The sequence below is a fragment of the Vigna radiata genome, chromosome 5 (assembly GCF_000741045.1).
Source record: "Vigna radiata var. radiata cultivar VC1973A chromosome 5, Vradiata_ver6, whole genome shotgun sequence".
NCBI classification, from domain to species: domain Eukaryota; kingdom Viridiplantae; phylum Streptophyta; class Magnoliopsida; order Fabales; family Fabaceae; genus Vigna; species Vigna radiata.
The window spans coordinates 7,291,014-7,303,534 of NC_028355.1; the positions used below are offsets into that span (position 1 = coordinate 7,291,014).

The 12,521-nt window shown below is 32.1% G+C and overlaps 1 protein-coding gene across 1 annotated transcript; it reads left to right on the top strand.

Annotated features, from left to right (window-relative positions):
* The first annotated feature begins 797 nt into the window (after window positions 1–797).
* Window positions 798–2,250, top strand: LOC106761207. Its single transcript, XM_014644734.2, has 3 exons — window positions 798–1,104; window positions 1,195–2,055; window positions 2,145–2,250. The coding sequence occupies exons 1-2, from the start codon at window positions 963–965 to the stop codon at window positions 1,653–1,655; spliced, it is 603 nt and encodes a 200-aa protein (XP_014500220.1). The 5' UTR covers window positions 798–962; the 3' UTR covers window positions 1,656–2,055; window positions 2,145–2,250.
* The last annotated feature ends 10,271 nt before the right edge of the window (window positions 2,251–12,521 follow it).

The window sequence follows — 12,521 nt, forward strand, 5'->3', positions numbered from 1 at the left end:
TTTAGAATTTGCAAAAATATAATTTTATATATTTGCAAAAATATAATTTCATATATCTGCAAAAATATAATACGGAAAGAGTTCTGAATTTACGTGAAAGAGAAAATAAAATATAGAATAGAATTATGCATATTATTTTTAACAGAAGTAAAACTTACATTCACTATATTTTTTTCGTTATTATTTAGGAACGGTAATTACGATATTAAAAATAAAATTTAAAAGATTTCGTTATTATATATTTATATATTTTGTTGAATTCGAACTTGGTCTTTCCTACCCGAAAAGCAAAAGAAAGGAATATCCGCATATATGGGAATACTCTGAATTGACCATCATTATTAAACACTTACCGGACACTCCATGTAGCTTCCCAATTTTAATTTTAATTTAATTTAATTTTCATTGCGGTTAACTATTAATCACGTAAGGAACACTTCCTAGGTTCGTACTTTTCTTTTTTTTTCATTTACATTTACTATTATTTATTATCAGCATTTAGGAAATTAATTAATTAAAAAATTGCTTTAGAAAAAAATAAGTACAGTTAGGAAAAAAGATATATTCTACCAATTTAAAATTGTAATCTTTAAAACAGTTAACAATATTTAAAAAATATCGTAAATATTATTATCTTTAAATCAGTTGACAATATTTAAGATATATGGTAAATATAAAGACGTTAATATTTTACATATAATCAACGGTCCAATTTACAGAAAATAAAAATCAACGGTTCGATGGTGGTATTGATAACGCGTTGGCCTGTTCTTCTACTTATTTCCGCCTATAAATAAACCCCAAATGCACTGCCCATGGTTTCAAGCCCTAAGCCTTCAACGACGGAGGAGCGGAAAACATTCCGAGTTTCCTCCTTAGTTCTCCCTTTCTAGAATCTTCCAAATTCAAACCTCTTTTGCTTTCAAGCTTACTAATAACTCACTCAGTAGCGAGAACGACTCATGGAATCCAAACCCGGTCAAAATATCAAGCTCCTCTGTAGTTACGGCGGCAAAATTCGCCCACGCACCACCGACGGCGAACTCCGTTACGTCGGAGGCCACACCAGAGTTCTCACCGTCCACCGTTCGATCTCCTTTTCAGGTTCGTTTCGTAATGTTTTTAGCCTTCATTTTCACTATCGTTTCTTTGTTTCCTGAATTTAATTTAACGTTTTGCTGCATCGTTGTGCAGAATTGACAGTCAAACTCACTGAGTTTTGCGGTTCGTCTGTGATCTTGAAGTGTCAATTACCCAAGGGAGACTTGGAGACCCTGATTTCCATCACCAACGACGAAGATCTCGCTAACATAATCGAAGAATACGATCGTGCCTCGTTGAAACTGGCGCATCCAATGAAGATCAGAGCCGTTCTCTTGCCGCCGAGGTCGTTGAAGAAGGTTTCGTCTACTCCGACGTTGTCCTCGGCGTCGTCCAGCGCCAGTCACTCTCCGGCCAGATCTCCTCATACTTCCGCCGAATCCCTGCCGTACGCGGCGTACCGCTACGGATGCAATTACCGGACTCCGCCGTTGCCGGCTGCGTACGCTATCGGCGTGCGTAACGGCTCGGCGAAGGCCTGCTGCTACACGCAGTTCGATGGAAACCATAGATTTTGGCGTCGTGGACCTCACTGCTACAATTACTGCCACTGAGGCCAGCGGATTTATTCATATAGTAAATACAGTTACAGAAGAATCGCGAATACGAAGCGGATTCCATACGTGATATCATGATGACGAAAATATCAAAACACCAAAAAATCGAAAAAAAAAATGAGAGGGTTGTGAAATACAGTTATTTTTTTTTTTTTTTAATTTTGACAAACTTTAGATATCGATGAATTTGGTTCAAGTTTTTCCAATTAAGCCTAAATTCATTTCGAATATAATGCCTTCTCGGGACTCTGTTTTTCATGGGTTAGGGTTCCGTTAACCACCGTCTGATACGAGACCACGATTCCTTTGAGGCGTTACACGTGTTGCTTTTGGCGGTTTCGCGTGTTAACTGTGGCCACACGCGTTCAATTTTTATACGACTTGATTATTTAAGTGGGTACGTATTTTCCATTGACATATTTTTTTTCATTTGAAATTAGATAAGATTATTCTTGTTGATTTATATATTTCTTGTTGAATTTGCAGGTCGTTAAAGGACGGAGACATTGTAGCGTGACTTGTGGGGATTGTGGAAAAGGACAAAAGCTTGAACCTTCTTGAAATTGGGGTTTCAGGCTATTACGAAAATTATTTGGGAAAGTCCTATTTAAAAATTATAAATAAGAATAAAAAATAATGAAAGGTGGTGGAGCAAGTCGGCAAGTTGGTTAGCTGAAAATGACAGGATTGAGGCATATTTCTGGTAGTGTTTTGATGGGTTGAGGAATAAATAGATAAATAAGTTTAAAGTAAGAATCTGCCCCACCATTGCAGGGAAAAGATGAAAATTCTATAAACAATATACATGGAGAAAGAGAAGGCCATGGCCCAAATAATCCATCAAGGGGTGACCATTGAGGAATAAGTCAAAAAACATCACAAGTGCTACGCAGGTGGCGTTAAACAAAATTGGATTAATTATTTTTATAAAGAAAGACATTTGAAAAGGTGAGCATTCTTAAATAAGAATCTACATCATGAAATTAAGAAAATATTTTCTAACAATTATTTTTTCTGTTAAAAATCAAATAAAAAATATTGAAATATGAATCTTGTAAAAATCTTTACACTGTAAAAGTTTTATTAACGTAAATTTAAACATTGTATAGTCACTTTGGGAATGGATATCACTTTATTTATAGTTATTGAATGAGAAATTAATGATTTAAAATTAAAGTAAATCAAATTTATATTTAATAAAAATTTGAATTTAATTAGATTCACAACATTATTCATTTTTGTAATTAACTGTTATAATATTTTGTAAATTAATTGAAAATATTAGATCATTAAAATTATTATTTCTAGGAATAATTTAATTTTGTTTGATTGTTGAAAAGCCATTAAGAATAATATGTTATTTTATTAAAAAAAATTAATTCTTTATCCTGAATAATTGAAAAAATTAATTGTTAGAAAAGACAAAAGGAAGGACTGTTTAATATTGTACTAAAAATATATGTACAAGATCTCACTGTTACAAAAGTTAATTTTCAGTTCGTTATATTTTTTTTTAACTTAATTTTTATTTTCTTATTTACATTTTTTAAAAAAAAAATTGTCTTGTGTCCATGATAATGATTGTGTAACGTTGTGTTATTATTATATTAATATCAATTTGATCTTTATTTTTTATTTGTCTAAATTTAATCCTATTTTTTTTTAAATTAAAGAATTTTGTCTTTTTTCAAATTAAAATAAAATTTAACTTGTATATAAATGTAATATAAATATTTTTAACAAAAATTAAGTTTATTTATATTTATATTGAATTAATTATATAAATGTTAATCATGTTCTTTAAATATATCTATAAGAGTTAAAAAAGATTTTGGGATCAATTTGCGACTTCCAACCAAAACTAAAACGGTTGGAATGATTAAAAAAAAAGAATAGTTTTTCATGATAGGTAAAATAGTCTTTGGACGATAGTTTTTAAATTATCGTTGATTTGATTGTTATTAGATGTCTGACAGGAACAATGACAAATAATAATATTGTTGTTAAAATTTAAAACCACGACGATTTATATAACATCACTTTTAAATTTAAAATTTTAAAAATTATCAGACATATAAGACGATTTGGCCTTATAATAGCCATTAAAAGCTACTTCAATAAAAAAATTTAAGACTTAATACTATTTTTTATTTTTATTTTTGTCGATTTTGTTGAATGCGAGACTCATTTTTTTAGTGTTCAATGTAGTCTCAATTTTTGTAATTTATGTTCAATTTAATCCCTTTTCATGACGTCGTCTAATCATTAAGGACAAATGAATAGTGTCTCTCACGTGTTAGTCCGTGATTTTTTTAAATCTTTTATTAATTTTTTTTATATTTTTTCTTAATTTTAAAAAAGTTGTCCATGTGTTAAACCAATATTGTGTTACGTGAGAATGTTAGTTCACATGCATTAGAAGTAATGCCACGTATCAATGTTTAAATTCAATTCAATTCCAATTTTTATTATTTTTGTTCAATTTAGTCTCAAATTTTGTTAGTTTTCTTCAATCTAGTTCCATTTTTACACTTCAGGAGGAAAGTTCTTCATTATATATAAAATTAGTTTACCATTGTTTATTTGTTGATGTACGTTATATGTGTTCTTGATTATCTTGATTGATAATCCTTGTTTTCAATGCATGTGCATATGTTTATGATTATCTGTGGTTATTGTTGGGTAAGGGTTTATGTATGCATGAGCATAGGGTTTATGTAAAATTTGTTATAAGTTTTCCCTATGAATGTATTATGTATGTTTTGTTGGGTTATCCCAACAAATGGTTTATTGCTAAGGGAGAACAAAGTTATGATGTTTAAGGGTTTCCATGCAAATATATGTCGTAAGGGTGTAGTGATAATCATATGCAGAATAATTGGTTTTTATTGGAGTATCACATGTTAATGATTGGTTTTGAATGATTCAAGTGATGTATTTTATGTGTTTGAGTATGGTTACAAGGGTATGTGATGCTTGAATGCATGAATGATGTGTTAAGTATGTGTTCATGTGATCTAGGGTTGATGGATGTATGTTTGAATGCTTGAATCATGTCCAAGATGTATTTCGTTTCCGTAATAATAAATTATCATTAGTGATAATCGATTATCTACACGTCGATGTTGAGTATGGTCGCAGAAATAATCAGTATATGGGATGATAATTGATTATGCCTTCCTAGGCGATGTTTCTAGGTAATTTTTATTAAGATAATCGATTATCTTAAGTGATAATCAATTATCACAGTGCGTTTTTGTAAAAATGGAAAGTTTGATGAAAAATGGGCGTGGGTCAAGCCTGAGAAATTGTGAAACGTGATGATAATCAAAGAATGAGAGTAATGATTATGTTTAGAGTCAATTTTGACTTGTGGTTGAGAGTAAAGGATGAGTGAGTGTTGGGATGTACCTAAGTATGTGATTGATGAGCACGATAGTGGAGGATAAGTCTACTTGCTCTACCTCATAAATCTTGGTGTTATTTAAAGATATGTGCTTCCTTTTGCCTTGTGTGCATTGAAAGGGTTGTTCGGGTATTGAGCCTTCCTTGTGTGAGGGGTGAAGGTGTGGTCCTTTTCCTTGTGTGACCGGATTACATGTTCCTTAGCTAGATTGCGAGACTACTCAAGCATATTTGTAGGGGAGGCTATAAATGATCTGTAGGAAAGGCTACAAATGTCCTATAGGGGAGGCTACAAGTGGGCTATAGGAGCAGTTACAGCCGGTGAAGTTGGGTACAAAAGTGAGACAGACTATTTCCACTACGGTGTTTAGTGTTATTTATGATTTGGATAGTCTTGATGGTGGTGTATTTATTATGGTAATCATGGGATTTGAGATACTCCAAGTGATGCTATATGATATCAGTGTTACTATAATAGTTATAGTAAATAGTTAGCATAATTGCTAGTGAACAGACTAAGGGTCTATGTGTGAGATGTTGGTGATGACGTCAAGGGTTAGAGATTAAGGATCGAGGATTGAGTAATTCATTATGATTGAATTGTTATGTTAGAGGTTTAAGAATCTTATTGATATTACTACTATATATGAGGTGTTTGATTATTATTGATATAATCAGTATGTTCATATCTTGTTATTATGATTGTTTTATCGCTAGCTTACCCCATACATGTTTGTGTTTTTCTATTTGTGAATGAAATTATCGACAATTATCATATAATGTGTTATACATGAACATATGATATTGCAAATGTTCTTGAGGCATGATAGATTCGTGAGATGATGGGGGAGAGATTTGAGTTTCTGTAAAAAGTTCTTTTTGGCATGAATTTTTGAAACAAAGTAATAGTAGTAGTTTTATTTTCTTAAGTCATTGTAATTACTTTTGGAAAAATGTAATTGGACAAGACTTTTGGAACTATTATGTTTTGAATAAATTATGTAAGTTGAAAGATTAAAGTTTTTGAAAAAAATATGTTTTCGCGCTATGATAAAGTTTTGAAATTTACCGGTTTTTGTAAACCTGAGGCATCCCAAAATTTGGGGCCCTACAAATATGAACATCCATAATTTCTATGAACGACTCGCAAGAAGAAGATCCACTTTGGTGATTTCTTAATCAAATAACTCATTCAAACAAATTAATTAATTATTTTATTTTATTTTTCAAATTCATAAAAATAAACCCAAAAACATATCTGAAAACCATATACAAGTTTCCCAAACGGATTTGCACCTAATCGGATATGCTAAAAAATGAATCTGAACCAAATTGGGTGTCATTCGAATTGAACTGCAATGAACAAAACAGGTGGCGTGAACCTCCACATTGTCGCACCGCGGCGGTGCCACCACTGCAGACCAAAAGCACAAGCAAGCCCTAGATGCAACCAGATGCAGATCACCTTTAATGTAGATCGCCCTTGACACAACCACCATCGTGAACCATTACGCGAAACACTGCGAATCACCTCTTTACTATGACAACTATGGTGAACAACAACAACAATCAAAAACAAAAACCAAATCTATGAATGTCTATTGTCAACGAAGATGGAGCAAAACCACTAAAGCTCCTCCTCTAAGCTCCTCTGTCGCACTTTCACTATTGAGAAACCGTCGGGCCTTTAACGACCACTACTGCTCTTTTGAGAACTCCATCATAGATGATGCCAGTGAGCCAACTATAAAGACACAAACCACCATTGTAGTGCATGAGCCACCGCGACGAAAAGGTGAAGGAAGAAGAAGAATGCGAGCCAAGCGAGAACCTAGAACGCGATAAAGCATAAAAACTCTCTCTCGAAATCCATGGCTAAAACTGAAATGTTAAATTTGCTTGGCCATCGTCATGGTGAATATTGTTGTTTGCAATGAAGCAAGGAAAAAGATAAACAATGGTTAAGTCGTAAACAAAGATAAAAAATTAAGGATATTTCCCAAGGGTTCCAAAAACAATAAAAGGGTTCTTAAATGGGTTTTTCATTATTTTTTAATCATACCACTTAGATGGAGCATTCAATAAATCAATGAACAAAAAAGATTTTATGCGAGCCATGATCAATGAAAAATAAAGAAACAAAGGCACTTGAACATAAAAAAAGAAAAAGATATAAGTTTTGCAAGCACTTGTCTCAATTTATCTTATCAAGCGAAGCTCCTCGAATTTTACGGTTAAGGATGAGTTCACCTATTAAACCCTTACTGCATTTATTATCCCATCGATCAACGAAAAGTTCAACCAGAATCCTTGTCGATGCAGCAAATGTGGGTGGTTAAGGAAGAGTTCTACCTGAACTCCTACCGTCTAACAAAATATATGTTAGGAAGAGTTTTAAAATAACCCATACCAAACGTTCACCGTGGAAAATGGTTTAATTCATCTAATGAACATTTGACAAATCACACACGAATGATTAAAGAAGAGTTCTAAACGAACTTTTGTCAAACGATTGTTTCTAAGTTGTTTAAAGATCACTAAAGTAAATTTACAATTGGTATTTACACAAATTGATCGGTTAGGAATGAGTTTTGAAGAAACCCCAACCAAACACTTATCAACAAAATATGTTAAGATATGAATAATTTATGCTAAGGTTATAATGGATCAAACGCGAAAAAGGCAAAAGCAGAAGGAGAAACATAAGTATGGAAATGAAAACTACTTTAATTGCTTGAATAAAAGTTCTACACATTTAAGAGGTTGATCTAGTAGTGATTGGTTTAAAAAAAAAACTTAGTTATATCAATCACATCAAATCGACCTACAAAAAGTATAACAAAAAATAAGACAAGGAAATAAAGTTAACCAGTTAAGGGAATTATGGACATCTTCATTGGCCTCAGTTTGATTAGTAGGGTTGAGACAAACTTCATTCTCAGCAGCATCATCTTTGGGGTCTTCAGAGCCACCTTTATCATCCAAAATTTCCCAAACATTCATTAGCTAATCGCTATAAAGGGCCACTTGAATGTCAAACATTCCCTCATGGAGAGGAATGTCATAAAAGTAAGCCACCTAGTCCAAGGCCTTTCCAAACCTAAGCTCGTGTTAAGTAATCACTTACTGCTTGGTTTCATCCAGTTCAATAGCTAAGGACTTGTATTTTTGTCCAAGTGCTCTAGAGACTTCTAATCAGCGTGAAGGGCAAGGAGAAGGTCGTCGTTTTGGCATTGTAGAAGACAATTCTCAATCATCAAGTTCTTCTCTTTTTCCACCAAGTTAGTAACCCTGACAATCACTTTTTTTGTGTTGCTCTATTTGAAGGGCCTTCTCTACGAGTGACCCTAGAACCACTCATGGTTATCAGATGCTTGTTCAATAGATTTTGAAAAAATTGAGGTTCTGAGGGTTCGTACGGGCCATGATAGTTGTAACACAAAAGAAAATTTAACTAAGTTAAAAAATTGACCGAAATCAAACCAAACAAGGAAATATTATTTACCATAAACATCCTGGTCAAGGTTTCGAAAGCGGAAACACTTAAAGCTCTTTAGTCAGGAGCTTGGGAGGCAACTGCTCCAAAACCTCAAGGATGGAACACTCAGGAGGGGTCATCATTGAGAACTCCCAAGGATCGAACCAAGCAGGATTCTGTGTCTAACACAATGGGAACTTAGATTGATTGTGCCCATTGAAAAATAACTTGCGACCTTTAGAGGCAGTAGTGATCTTAAGAAACCCTTCTAGGAAGCAATGAAGAGTTGGAGGAGATTATGATCGGCCTCAATTATTAAGGAAACACATCATCTGCAAGTAATTAGACGAGCGTGATAATGATGGAGAAACAAGGTCGAGGTAGGAGTGAGACCCAAAGATATGCATAGGATGTTGAATGTCTACACAATCGCCCAAGCATTCGGTTGAATCTGAGAAGGAGCAACATTTAGCTTCTGTAGGACCCTTTGTTGGAAGTCCTCGAATAGTACGTGGACAAACAAGTCCGTGAACAAGTAGGAGTAAATGAAGAAGAAATCCAACTTTGAATTCTCCATGCCGAGACACACCTAATCATTTCGTTGGCATACACAAAGATGTATAGTGTTGTCCTCCACATTGGCCTTTAAAATATAGGTCTAACCGACAAGGTCCACCAAATTGTTATCCCACCTAAAGCGAGTAGCATATTCGTGCACCTCATGTTCGACCCAACCATACTTAGAGGCTTCTAAAAGGTTCTGTTTGTCCCCTTCAACAGTTATGTCTACACATATTTCTCTAAATGTGTGCCATTTCCTTTCCCCTATAGCTTCTTCTTCCTTACCCTAGTCCTTGACTTGACCTCTATTTGTAGATTGAATGGGCGTCATGACGTTGTTTACAAAAGCCAAACTCTACTCAGATGACCCTCGATCCTTAGATGATGACCTAAGTGATGACAATGACACAAAGATGTCATTGGCGTATCCCTTGCCCTCCCAGCTAGAAGAGCCTTCCGAAGAGATCTTGATGTTAAAATGTATTACCTTGGAGAAAAAAATGCAAAGCAAAGCAATGCAAAACTAGATGCTTGAGTGAAAGTGGTGAAAATGACAAGACCACATAGTCCCTATTTATAGAAAACTTTGGAGACACGCGGCGCTTTCACAACTATCGAATCTTGCACCATTCAACGATAAAGGGTAAGCGACATTTCGCATCTAGTGTCACATCTAGCAGAGCGGATAACAAGGCAATGTGACCTTCCAACACCAATGGTCATATTCTTTAGACCAATGGTTATATTTTCAAAGACAAGTAAAGCGAATGTAGCGATTTGTCAAGCATTAACACAGTTCACGGAGTGACATAACCTTCCATCACTAATGATCATATTTTTTCCAATAGCTTGAACATTCATAAACCCTTTTTCGCTTGTGATCTTAAGCCAAGCTCAAGACTCAAGGAAGGAGTTTATCTACTGTATGTACCAACAACCGGAACATATGAACCAAATTCTTTTACCGATCATCCAAGTTTGGAGGAGACTAATCAGTTACGATTAGAATCAACTAATCATGTGGTTAGTCTAAACAGGTTACTAATCATGTTTAACGAAACTAGACCATGATTAGGCTAACCATAATCAAAAGCCGATGGAAAAAACTATAAATACAGGTCAAAGGTAAGGTTGTTAAGACTTTTTACTATGCATTTATTATAGCATTAATGGTTTAACTTATCGAATCCGAACTAACTTAAGCATCATAGTATTTTTAACAGGTACTCCCAATTAGTTGGAAGACTATCCAAATATGAAAACAACTGAAAAGTAATTGACAGAAAAATTGTTTTAAGTGGATGTTCGACCTTATATTCGAAACAATGTGTTTTTCATTTTGATAAAATGGGTGAGTTTTTATTTTAGAGTTTATTTTGAAACAATTGGATTAACCTTTATAAAAGTTGAAATAATCATTTTTTATATAATGTAGGAATTTTTAGCTATAAATTTATCACCTCTTACCTATTTAGAAAAAGGATAAATTTATCATAAACCCAAATTAAATCTCAAAACCAAAACTCTATATTTCAAGAAAACTAAACTTTTAAATGATTGGATTCCATTACCTTAAAGTAGATTTCTAATATTGTTCTTTCCTTACACAACTTAAAAGTTTAAAGAGCTCTATCTAAATAAAGAAGAGTTCGATCAACAATTAGAACGTAAAAAAACACATGAAAAAAGGAAAACAATTTGCTTAAAAAAAAGTAGAAAATAAACTTATTCAAAAGAAAAAAAAAATGTTCAGTCCAAAATATTCTTTAGCTTCTAAGTTTTCTCCTAAAGGTAAGAAAGAGCGAAGATTAGTGAAGAGAGAAAAAAAAAAAAAAAAGAAAATACAAATTAAAGAAGCTTGATTTTTAAATTTTGAGATTTTTTTTAAACTAACTTAATATAAATACTATAATAATATATAAAAGTAATATTAAAAAATATAAAAAAAAATTAAATGAAAATCTTTGAGAGAGGTGTGTCTCTCCTATCGTAATGAAGTACCCTTCCTTAAGTATGATTAAATTCTTATGAAATCAATGACTAATCAAGAAAAAATTCATCAATTCTTGGTAATAAATTAATAAACACCTTTTCTTAAGTCATTTATTATGTTTTAACTTATTGGAATTTGACACTAATATCATATTTTAGAGTTAATATAAAACTTAAAAATAAAAAGAAATATTATATTAATGTTATAGTAGTTAAAAAGTAAAATATACTTTATGTTGGATCGTTAAATAATGTTATTAGATGTCAACATCGATTCATGAATTAACTTGTCACCAATTTCGTAATGACCAATTTAGTAATGAACTTATATACTAACAAGTATTCTTATATTTGTTGGGTGATAAAATATTATTAACTAAATTAAAAGGTTTAATTTTATTGATATATATTCTTTATGTGGAATATCATTATATTTTTCTACTAACATCAATAATATAAAGGGTAAGACTTAGTCTAAGTAAGCAAATATATATTTTATTCAATTAGGTTCAATTAAAATATCGTGATTCTTTTCAAAAATATCTCTGATTAGGTTCAATTATTTTTCAGAGGTTTCAGATTTCTTTTGTTTCAAGAATGAATTGTTGACACAACAATATCAGTTTTTATATGAATTATATGTATAAGGCCTTCAAATATTTAAAGTAGATAAATTTTTATGATCATTACAGTATTTTTCCTAAATATTTTATTCTTCTATTTATTATAGTATGCATAATTTGAAATAAATTCATTATTTTCACTGTATATAACTGTGTCATTCACTGTCACATTATTTATTAATTTCTATTCATATATTTAAAATTAAGTTCTTAAAATATGTATCTCTTTATTTATAAATGTGACTCTTCTTAATCATCAAATAATAATTTCTCTTTAATAATTTATAATTAAAATATGGATCTTTCTCCATACATTTGTCTAGCTAACATTTATAAACTTGTTGCTTTCTATAGAGATAAAAGTTAGCCTACGATTATTCAAACAACTTTCATATTAAATTTTCAAAGAATCGAATTTCATTATCACCTTCTTTATCTCTTTAATTTCATATCCCACAATATATCAAAACAATATTTCCTATATTGACTCGATAATCAATTTAATTAACATTAAAGTTTTTTGAGTCTTTAATGGGAACTTGAAAGAGTGGAATCTAAATGGTGGGTGTTCAAATAGTAAGGAGATGGTATTTTAGGGTTTTGCATGTGAAAGGGAATTCTCTAATAGAAAGTCTTTGAGAAGAGAATAACAACAACGTAACGTATAAGGATCTTCGACGTTGAAGTTTTCAAAATGCGTGTTCGTATTTCTACCAAACGAGTCAAACTTGACGGAATGGTCTTCATTTTAGTTTGCAATTTAATATTTTAAATATCATCCAAGTCTATGTAATTATATTCATT